General features: G+C 31.0%; 1 protein-coding gene across 1 annotated transcript; it reads left to right on the top strand.

Moving 5' to 3' along the window:
* Window positions 1-6,140: 6,140 nt before the first annotated feature.
* LOC134230005 (uncharacterized) lies at window positions 6,141-9,372 on the top strand. The gene is made up of 4 exons (XM_062711778.1): window positions 6,141-6,253; window positions 7,036-7,074; window positions 7,845-7,874; window positions 8,801-9,372. The coding sequence occupies exons 1-4, from the start codon at window positions 6,178-6,180 to the stop codon at window positions 8,965-8,967; spliced, it is 312 nt and encodes a 103-aa protein (XP_062567762.1). The 5' UTR covers window positions 6,141-6,177; the 3' UTR covers window positions 8,968-9,372.
* The last annotated feature ends 2,835 nt before the right edge of the window (window positions 9,373-12,207 follow it).

Genomic DNA, 12,207 nt, shown 5'->3' with positions numbered 1-12,207 from the left:
TAGTAATAATTACAGAATATGGGATATGTCTGATGTCACAATAGCCGTTATCAGGCCTGCAGGCTTATTTCACACCCCTAGTAAATTAAATCTGAGAAACAGTATTTGTAATCATACAATTTTTTTAGGGGAGGGGGGGCATTCTCTTAATTTTAACTTTTTGATTGTAAGGATCAACTAATTCACAAAAATGATTTCAAACTACTTATTGGGCACATTTTTGAAAAGAAGCAAAAACATATTCCAAACCAGGTGAGACAATAAGTCATGTACATGTCAGAAGTTCGTGCATGGTTATTTTTTTTAATTTTCTCGAGTTGATGTGTACTGTATTTTATTACTAATGAAACATACAGAGATAGTATTCAAGATCAAAAGTCCATTAAACAATACAAAACAGGAGCAGAGCAAACACGGACCTCCAAAGTATCAGAGGTGGGATCAGGTGCCATGGAGGAGTGAGCAGTCACACCCGCCATATGCTCCTTGTCATGATCGAGAAATTACGGAGAAATCCGTCGTCCATTTTGTGTATAAATAATGGACTAACAATTAGTATGAAAAACATCAGACAGCATTTGACTGAATGATAAAGTGTAATAAAAATTATAAAACATACTCTTTTGCACAACACATCTTGCCCTCTGACTGATATTGGTGTCTCGGGCTGATACAGGATGTGATGTGGAAAAAGGATATGTATTATTCTCTATGTAATATCCCCTAGGGTATGGTGATAATGTTTGCATCAATTAGATGTTTTTGTTTTGAGTAAATTGTTTATATGAGGTCAGAGGAATGATGAATCTCAATACTGCTCACCTCTTCGTGAGAACTTAGTCACCTTTGGTCATTTAGGTACCTCTCAATGATAAATATAAAGAGCAAATTCATTTATCAAAAATATTATGGAATTTTGCGATATTCATTTTGCATAATGAGTGTAAATAACATTTCCTTTGAAAATTCAGGGTTGACTTCAGGATAAAAAATAAAACTCATAAAGAAATGTAAAGTAGATCATGCCTCACACTTTATAATTTTATCGAGGGTTTTCATTCTGAAAAAGTTTTAATAATAAATGCTCTTTTTCGACAAGCTCTGTGTTATGTTATCTTTATATATTTTAAGTTAGAAAAATATTGTATGTACAAATTAGTTTAGGCTTATATAGTGTGTCATTTTAGTTACAAACGTACTTCTAATTAAATGGAACCTAAGTACTTTAACTAAATAATATTGCGACGTACGACATCAATTGCTGTCATTGCTGCAAGTCTTAACCTATGCTTTGCAAATAAGGCCGTTCATTAGTGAGTGATTTTTTTTTCTTTTTAGTCACAACTAGTCCAATGGGCAAAACATATTGTACATTTTTTTTTCTTTCTATTTATTCTATGTAAATCTTAGGCACATTTATCTTTGTGTTCATATAATGAGATAGTGTTTTACATGAGATTTATTGTCCTATTTAGTGATTTTGATATTTTACGAGTATCATATGTATATTTTTAAGATTGGAAACTTTTTAGACATCTTTGATTATAAATGTTCTTTGTCGACATCTTTGATAATAAATGTTCTTTGTCGACAAATCTATCTTCAAATATTTATATCGCTCCTTACTGAAAAGGGGACATTACACAAACAAAGGGGGGGGCATAACGGTAGACATCTTTGATTATAAATGTTCTTTTTCTACAAACTCTGTGTTATGTTATCTTTTTGGCAAAAACAGAACAGAGTAGACTCAAGGCTAAAAAGGGTACCTCTATCATTATAGAAGAGGATGGACTAACAGCACTGACTGTGACATTCAGTCTCAGTCTATACGGTTTGAACATGCAATTTTTGTTTTCTGTTAAGTAAAACTTAACTTCCGAGAATGGTTTGAAAATCATTCAACCGTTAAATTACCAACATTTACATTAAGTTGAAAATAACCATACTTTTTTTGATACAAAATTATATCCTTTATATATTATTTCCCCCCAAAATAGGATGTTGGGTTTCTTTTTTCGTTACAGTATATCAGGGAATCATGCTCGGTGATTATTGAAAAAAGGGTTACGATAATGCACAGTGATCTATCTCAAAAACATCTATAAAAATTACAAATCTGTAAATTGTGAATAAAACACGGATCTCGGGAAAAACCAGAGGTGAGATCAGGTGCTTAGAAGGAGTAAGCATCCCCTGTTAACCAGTCACGTTAACGTAAAACTCTGTCGTTTTTAGTATTGAAACAGATCTCTGCCAGTTTGGGTCAAGAAAAGACATAATGATAGATTAATTTTGTTTCCAAGGTCATGATAACGACAATAGAAAGTACAAATTTATGATTTTAGAATGTTTTGTTATATCTTTAACTCAATACACGTTCTAAAGGTCACAATAACTTAACGCTGAAGTTTTTGTATCTAAGCAAAGAATTATTTCTTTAAACACTACATGTACATATAATTGGGCCTTAATAAGATAATTGGCCGGAATATTTTTCGTCATTTGAATATGTGATTAACAGATTAAGACGATAATATTCATTGGTATTAACACGTTTGTTTCTTACTGAGTATATGTATAAGGTATGGAAAACGTACTTTCTCTTTCACACGTACACAAAAACGTAAGATGGTGCACTCTGCTAAGAAGTGGAGGATGAAAGACTGAAAACGAATGAATCCCAAGTAAACAAGTTAGTTAATCATTGTAGTCTATACGTGCAATGCTCGAATAAATTACATTTATTTCAGCAAACTATGGGTTTTGAGTAATTGTTAAAGTTTAACGTTCGGTTACTCAGTGTGTGTGACGTGTATCAGGGATGGAGAACATACGTCTTACACTTTCATCACAATAACTAGATGCAATGTTTTAGTATTACGTGTATATAAAAGAAAACAAGATTATGCATGTGATAGGATAAAAATTTAATGCAGCAACTATCATTTGTTTGCAATATCAACATATATAGTTGAGGATATATAGAAAATTAAATTTTTTTCTTATACATTTTGTTAACATAATATCATCAGTTCTCTAAATTGTTTTATAAAATGCAAAATAAAATTACTAATTTATTATTGAATCTAATGCTGACTGACGTTTTTCATGCTGATTGTTAGTCCACTATTTATACAATGAATCAACGACGGATTTTTTTTCCGTTTTTTCCAATCATGACAAGGAGCACAAGGCGAGTGTGACCGGTCAGCAGGGGATGCTCACTCCTCCATGGCACCTGATCTCACCTCTAATGTCTTGGAGGTTCTTGTTTGCTTTACTCCTATTTTTGTACTGTTTTAAGGAGTCTTGATTTTGAATATTGTTCGTTATCTCCTTATGTTTCCATAAACCATATTTAAACTAAAAGGAGAGATTGTTCTTGCGTCAAAGCATTTATTGTTAAAATTGCAGGAAAAATCGTATATCAACCACCGTATATCATATGTTTTGCAGTTCTGTATTATAAAATTTGTTATTTTATGAGGCTTTTTATAAGAGAAAAAAGCTTATATTATTTAAAAGGCCAAGGTGTACCGTTTGCTAAGGTTAACTACGATGTGTTTCATTCAGATTTATGTTTTACCTTTACAATACCATAAAAAGAATTGTACATATCTCGGTTAAGAATTATAATGTTTTATGAAAAGAAAATCCAACCCCTCTATATATCCATGCCTGAACCTTGACACTAACAGTGAATAAAATGTAGATAAATAATCAGTAGTTGAGACTTCAAAGACGTTAAAGTGAAAGCTTTACACATTAAAAATGAAAAATTATTTTTTGTGGGTTACTACACATCATGTCCTACGGCTGCTGAAGTTTTGCCAGGTGATAACCAGGGCACATCCTCGCTCGATCATTAATCAGATTGGACCGTGAATCACCAATGACCTAGTGTCCCGTACAGAAAACATCTGTTAACTTTAAAAAAAAAAGCATTCCCTTAGTTTAGATAAATCCTCCGCCTTTTTTGGCATGCTCTCTAAGATACACAAGATTCGGTAGCCCCCCGTCACAGTATAAAAAGGTTATTTAATTAACAACACGTTTAGTTGATAATCAAGGCATCTAAGAAAGGTGATGTATCTCATTATATTTCTACTTGTTTTAAAAATTACATCATGTCTCATCATCGTAACTTTCGTTACAGAGTTCTCTTCATTTTTTTTAGTTTTTAATTTGAATATCCCCTATCTTTAAATTTTCAAAACTACGTCGCACTCATTGAAATGGATGTGTTATTCTAATTTAAAATTTCTGCTTGATATTTTATTTTGCATTAATATTTTCAAAGCTAGACTTAGATATAATTCGACTATATTTCCAAAATCACATAAACCTGCTTGTCGTCGGTATTCTTTTTTCACAAAACAGGGAAAAAAATTTCATATGAATTTTTTAATCTCGCCGAATTTTATCATTATTTATGTCATTAATTAACTATGCCTAATATTCATCTTCTATTATACTTTACTCCCAAAAACTTTGTTGCTTATTCTTATTTTTTATGAAAAAGTAATATATGTGACATAATGTATCAAGAGCATTTTTGTGAATGATTAAAAATAAATTAAAACTTACGAAAGCGAACAGTGATTGATCTCTAAGAATCTACAAACAAACAAAAAACTCTGTGAGAAGTACATAAATGCACACTTGATACTCCAGTGGTGGGATTAGGTGCCAAGTAGGAATATGCATATATATATTTATATAAATGTAATATAATGAAATGACACTGTTTTTATAGATTTGTTAAAGAGAATAATACGCACATACATGTATAAAGTGTAAGAAAGAATTTCATACAGATTCATTAAAAAATGTGTTTGTGACGGGTTTACAGGGATACTTGCTTCTCAATGTCACCTGGACGTCTTGGCTTACTATTTGTATTGATCGATTGTCATTGACTACCGTCTGTTTTTTCTATAATATATTTACAAAAGCATTGACGTTAAACAAAAGTGTTAAACTGCCGAAATTTCTTTTTTTGCTAAATTGACTTCTGAATTAATCTTCCATTTGTCTAACGATTTTTTAATTTTAAAGCAAACCTATTATTATTCAGTAATGCTTTATCAAAATGTTTTCTTCAAATAAGAATTCAAATTTTATACTTCTATAAGCTTCTTTAAATTGTCAATGCTACATTTTCTTCACAATTGTGCTATCATGATTATATTCTTATTCGAACAATCTCAAACGAACGAATATTTACCAGCCTTATTCAAAATCATAACAACACTGATTATGGGTAAATGCTCCAAGACTTGCGCATTTATTAACATATAAATTACATAGAACACGCGAATATCTGCCTCGCTTTCCTGAATATAACTCGATTACGTAGATGTACAACATAAAGACATTTCAATTATTAAACATATTCATTGTTATAATAGTATAAACATACTAATACCCGCTTAACTAAATAATAATTATGTAAAAAAGGAGGCAGGGTGGGCGGGCGTAAAGCGTGTGAAAAGCGCAAAGTCTTGAGCTCGAATGACTATAAAATCACAGAGCACAGCATGCCAGTCATGCTCTACATAACCTGTTTAACCTGTTTAACAAGTATTACTACGCGTTACTTCTTACACCCTATAAATACCAACCACGTGTTCGATATAAACATGTTAGATTCATCAACCTGCAATAGATATATTTCTGTTCACTGATGAAAATGATAGCAAACGAAGATTCCAGTTTTTACATTTCAATTGTATAGCAGTAATATATCATTTTTGGAATAATTTTATTCTTGATGCTTCGACTATTTTCTGGAATGAATCATTTCGAAATCCCTGCTTACTATGCTAGATTTTTCTGAACGTTTTTGCTGTAATTTTAAATTTACTGCTTTTGGAAAATAAAAAATTACCCCAGAACTGTATTTTAAAAAAAGCTAAATGATAAAATGACACAATTTGTAATCAACAGTTAGAAATAGGGTAAACATTAGATTTTGATAGGAAATTTTAGGAATGAATGTAAGGATATTTACGGATTATTTAGTATTTGGTGTGTGTATAAATCTAATATTCAAATGTATTCAATGTACCAAATATATATATGTTCCAGGTATTAAAAAGATGTTTATCATTTAAGAGCACAATTTCATTTCAGAATTTGGAAATTTGAAGCAAAAAAAGTACCAGAAGCATCATGAACTCCTTCCTGCTTGTGACGTTATGTTGTTTAGGACTGGCAGCAGCACAGGACAACTTATTTAGTTTTCTAGGTAAATCTCATTTTGAAGCGCTTTAAAGGATCTATATGTTAATTTTAAAAGAATATATACAATGTATAATGATAATGATGTACGTAGCATCGATATTGGAGGAACAGAAATATTGTCGTTACCTAGTGTACAAAATGGTTTGAGAAACTAAAAAAAAATCTCAAAATTGAAAAATCCTTTTTCGCTATTTTCACAGCCAAATTTTTCTATCTTTTCATTAGAATACTCTGATTTAGAGGTAATATTTTTTCATTGGGGGAGGGGGTGTTGCAACCAACCAGGAAAATATTAAGTTTGGGAAAAGGGGGTACATGTAGCAGCCCTGTTCCCCCTTTTAAATTCTACGTGCCTGATTAACCACCATGAGCAGTGGTTAAGGCTATCAAGTCTGTTGGTTCTAAAAAAAAAGAACTGCATCTATCCTGTTTATACTTGTTTCAACAAGAACGTCTTTGCCTAAAGTAAATTGTTTTTCGTGTTAGCTGAAGATAAAAATACGATAGATTTAACTACATTGTAGTCAAATAGATTCCAGTGATTTTCATTTTTATGAAATATTACAAAATTCTATTTTTGCCTTTGTATTAATAAAATATATTTTGTCTTTTATTTGATTAATGATTATTACAATTTATTGGATTTTATACTTGATATTAAAAAAGAATGATTTCCACAATACAATTCTAAAACAAAATTACGGTTTATAGAGGCGTACCTTTCAATATACATGACAATAAATCACAGTGATGACCATCGTAATAATTAATGATTTTATTTTTTAGCAATGAAAAGACTACTTGATCAAGCCAATCAACAACCAGGTAAGAAATATGATTTTGTTTTCTTTTTAGAATCTCCTTTAAAGGTAAAACTGAAATGTTTGTAAGCAATAAATGCAAACCACGTTTTGAAATCTGTAGGGAAACAGTAGGGAGGGACTAAACCAGGTTTAATTTAAATGTAATGATATATAAGAAGCGGAATAAAAGTAGTGTGGGATATTATTAATGATTGCACCAGGACACATCAGGAGAATAATTAATCATCCACTATATATATTAATTAGAACGTAGGATTTATACTTCGGACATTGTCCATGTTTATATCTCTCCCCCCTTTTTTTTATCTGCCCTGAAGCCACTGAAATAAAGAAGAGACTCGGGAAACAAGTTTGGAAAAAACATAAATAATTTAAAAGTTCGTTCTAGGAAATCACCAAAAAAATTAGCATAACAATATATTTTCACCACTCGACAACTGTCTTCTTTCTTTTTAAAACGACACACTCGAAAAGGGCGTTTAAAATCTTCTTGAAAGTTTTGACATATGAAATGTGTAATATTTATTTCTTGCAAATTATGTTGTGTTTATTTTGGACATTTGATTAATTGCAGCAATATTATAACATGTTTTCTGATTATGATTAATTTAGTGATAATGTACTTGAATATTTTAATTACTGTTTCATGACTTATTTTGTCTTATTTATCTTATAACACAAATTCTTTGCGCATGTTTACTTTTTCTACCGCTACATTTTTTTAAAAAATGACAAATTTCATAATTAATTAATCTCTTCTCTTTCATTAAGGAACTGCTGAAAACACGATAGCTTCAAAAGGTAAGAAATGAATAAATGTCTACATTAATTAACTTTTAAAATGGAAACAATTATGGCATGTCACAAAGACTTCAAGGATAATTAATTTGATATGTAGGGATAAGACTAAATAGAACAAGCTTTAAAGAACTTGTCTAAAAATAATAATTTATCATGTCCTGTATTCCAAAGATAAACAAACTTAACATATAATTACTACGGATTACTTTAGTCCACTAAAGTAAATTATTATTATTGTATAAGTGCACTACTGTAAAATTAAACGCATTTGTAATATCTTATCAATAAATATAATAAAATAATTGCTTTTTTTCGGAAAGTGCTCCCTGTTTGTTTTAAAAACTAAAATAAAGTAATGAACTTAGAAAATTGTGATCTGACCATACAATTTATTCCAAAATGCTGTATTATTTTTATTTCGTTTATGTTATTCTGGTACCTTATCTTATCTTCTGAGAACCTAAACTCATTCGTTGTTGTTTATTAAAAGGAATTTGATGCAGGAGAGGGGGTTATCAAAAGATGAAAACATGAGCACATTCTTGATTAATTCAAGTGCTTAGTGCATTATATGGAGATAACGGACAGTATTCAATCTCAAAAGTCCATAAAACAATACAAAGTTTTGAATGGAGCAAAAAGGATTTCCGAAACATCAGAGATGGGATCAGGTCCAATGGAGGAGTGAGCTTCTCCTGCTGTCCGGTCAAATCTGCCGTATGCTATTTGTCATTAAACAATATAAAATTGGAATAGAGCAAATAAAGACCTCCAAAACATTAAGGTGGGATAAGGCATCATGGAGGAGTTAGCAAACTTCGTGTTAAACAAGATATTATCTATGTCAGATATTATGTTATACCTACATACAAATAACCAACTTATATTTAATAAGATTTCTTCCAATTTAATACCTTTTCTTCCAGGACTGAGCACATCAATTACCCCTGGAACAACCGGAAGTCAAACGTTCGGAAGAACCAGCAGAAGAAATGGCGTATTCCGGAACCCAATGAACTGGTACTTTATGGACCAAATGGTGGACATTCCTGACGCCATGATGTTGCCTTTCTTGATGGGAGGGTTTAACTAGATTTTGACTGGAGTTTCTGCTTTACGTAAAATTATTTGTTTGCAGTTCACGAATAAAAAGTTTTCCTAACTTTTACCGACATGCTTACAACTGAAGACACTTATTATCTAAATTTGGCAATATTTATTTTATAATTAGTTTTCTTTAATTATTTTCTCTTGAAAATGAGAAACGCTACCTTAAAATTAGATTTTAAGAAGTGCACCTGCAAACAAACAATTTTGTAAAAGTGGCCTTATGTGTTGACAACGTGCAGAACATTCTAAGAGTGGATGGTGTTTACACTTAAATGCAGTTCTAAGTTCAGAAAGACACAAAGACGATATCATATTCATTTTCTTTTCTCGATTATTTATATAACATTTAATGTCTATGTTCATATCCATTAAAATATGTTCAATTCTTGATTCTTTTTATGATGTTCTTTACATATATTTGGAAAGAAAGGCAGGGTAATATAATTTGTGAAATTTTTCTGACCGCATGACAGAAATTACGAAAATTGGTCAAATGAGAAAATTTGTTACTCTGCACTAAAATTGGTGTTCAGAACTACTCAACCGTAAAATATATGACGTCAGGTACGGAAAGTGCATAAAAGACAAAAACACGTGCAAACTGATGACGACAAGTTTGTCAACACATCTTATTGTACATTTCAATGAACTTATACACCTTGGTTTTCAATATTTACAATATTTACAAACGATAACAATTTCTTGATACGGTTGGTGGAAATTCTATGGGGTCTGGTTTTTACAATGATTAAGTAAGAACAAAGCCAGCAAGGGGCAACTGAGCAGTTTTTTGTATTTTTTTGGCTCCATAGAACATCTTAGCCGTCGTCAGAGAGGGTCTGGAATAGTTTCCGACCGTGCTGAAGACGTTGACGTGTAACAGAGCCACGTTAAGACCGTTTTATTCATCCTTCCAACTGTTTAATTTCACCCTTAACACCCCCAAAACTGGGGTATTTATTCAGTAGGCTACATGTATCATAATCATTACCTTCACCCTTAAACTGAAAGAAACGGATTGCTCGATTTGGGTTTTTGAGCTGGTCAACTTTACGTTGGTTTTCCTCGTACTGGGGCATGCGCACGTGCATGCACGTCATTTGCGTATTTTTTCGGCGTGTTCCCTGGCCCATTGTATCCAGAGTGAGTCAAGACTTTTCATAAACAATCACATTAACCCACTCGACTAGTCTCCGTAAACTCAATCTTATTTTTTATTGATCATCTTAGGGACTTAGTGGATGATAAGTTCAAAATGCCCAATCTTGTCACTATAAACTAAGTGCTTCTTTGTTGAAAGGGTTGAATAATATACCATTTTGAAGGATAAACACTCTCATAAATCCATGCTAAGGAGAATCAAGGCTGTGAAAATGCGCAAGGATAATGCCGATAGTGAGGTTTTTTTTCGATTTTCACCTTCATATGAATTTCAATAACTCGTGAATTATGAGGCAAAATCAAATGGAATTTCATTACATTTTCATTAAAGATGATTTTATACCTTAGGAATAATGAAAAATGCAAATGAAAAATTTAAGTTATTTCACTCCAAAAGTTTATCCTGCTTTTCTTTTACCTTTCAGTACATACATTATGTATATTAATGACGGATTTTGCGAGGACATCATTTTGCTGGACGGATCTGTGATCGTTGGACGGTCTATCAGTAATAGGATATTCTCCTTTATAAAAAAGCAAGCTTGGAATAGCTAGACCATTCGGCTATTCGTAGAAAAAATTCAGCTTCAGTGAAAGGAATGAGCTGCAAAATAAAGAAATCATTAACAAGCAAACAGAAAAAGAAAAATTAAGAAAGGTCATCCTAATTTTCTGGCCTAAATATTGAGGGTGCAGCACTGTTAATAATTAGCTTTCTATCGTATTAGTAATTATAAAAATACAAATATTCTCTAGTTTCTGTGATGTTTCTTGTATCATACTCTGTCTTCAAGAGAGATCTTTCTTTTTTTATCAGAAATGTCTTCCAAATTGAAGGACAACAAAACTACTTAATACAATTAGACATTGTTTTTTACTCAGAGATCGAGCTAAATGTTTCTCATGGGGTACATTATAATTGTAATACATGGGTGACCCCTATTTACTTCCAGCATATCAACGTTTAATGTTAGGTCATATTATCATAATAATGAGTTGCTTTGCTGAAATATATTTGATATGCAGCTTTACTACAATATAAGCAATTATATAAACATAAAATTATGTCTCTTTAGAAAAGAAATCTTTATTCAGCACATATTGTCATTATGTTGTGCATTATGAAACATGTCCGACAGATAATATCCCAATGATAAAAAATAATTTACATATAAGGTCAGTATAATGACCATAGAATAAAAACTAAGCTCATTTTATTCGAATGGTTGAAATACTTTTAATATCAACTTATTGGCCTTTTTTAAATCAATCATATTGAGATGATTTACTATCTTATCGAATAAGTTAGGAGTCATAAACAAAATCTGCAGTTGATATTTGAATACTACTGCCTGAATTATGGAGGTTGACGATGAAAATATTGAAATGTATGATTAGATGTTTTCCTTGAATAATATTCTGTTCCTTTTACCATGTCATATTTGCTGTATTTCTAAAAACATTAAGATTTCTAATTAGTATTCTGATGGGAAAAGCTGCAAAATTATACATCATCATTATTTTGGAACCTATAGCAAATTTGTTTAGTAAACTGTAAATAAAATTATTTCAACTTATTGTTTTGAATTTGTAAACTCGTAGTTCATTTCTCTGATTTTATATGAGGTTTGTGATAGTTGAAGGAGATAAATATTTTAGGTACTTGTAAATTCATATGATTCTTCTGTATGTTCTAAATTAGCATAAAGTTTCGGAGATATCAAAGCCATCAATCTCAAAATTACTTTAAGATTTATAGCAAAAGAAGTGTTTCTTGTTACATTTCTATTATATTTATTATGAATAACTATAAATATTTTTAAAGATAGATATCTTGTATAAAAAGTGCCTTTGTGAAAAAGAAAATAAGGACAAAATCTAAGCTTCTTTACAAAATACATTGGGATACCATATGAAAGACATAATTTTGCGAAGTTGAAAGACATTTTTCATCCCATGCAATTCCTAGATAGATTAAGAAATTTAGAATTATTAAAAACTGTTAATTGTCAAATTGGTAGATTGAAATCTGAAGGGACATCAAAATGTCAATGAGGTGAGC

Source organism: Saccostrea cucullata, unplaced genomic scaffold, assembly GCF_032062105.1.
Source record: "Saccostrea cucullata isolate Sc308-1 unplaced genomic scaffold, CSIRO_AGI_Scuc_v1 ctg1153, whole genome shotgun sequence".
NCBI lineage: Eukaryota > Metazoa > Mollusca > Bivalvia > Ostreida > Ostreidae > Saccostrea > Saccostrea cuccullata.
Note: the sequence above shows the minus strand (reverse complement) of the source record. Positions and strands in the feature narration are given on the sequence as shown.

Excerpts from the sequence above, each read along its gene's own strand:
- LOC134230005 (XM_062711778.1), top strand. The coding sequence starts at position 6,178 with ATGAACTCCTTCCTGCTTGTGACGTTATGTTGTTTAGGACTGGCAGCA. Across the intron at positions 6,254-7,035 it reads CAACTTATTTAGTTTTCTAG|CAATGAAAAGACTACTTGAT; the intron begins GTAAATCTCATT and ends TTTATTTTTTAG. Across the intron at positions 7,875-8,800 it reads AAACACGATAGCTTCAAAAG|GACTGAGCACATCAATTACC; the intron begins GTAAGAAATGAA and ends CTTTTCTTCCAG.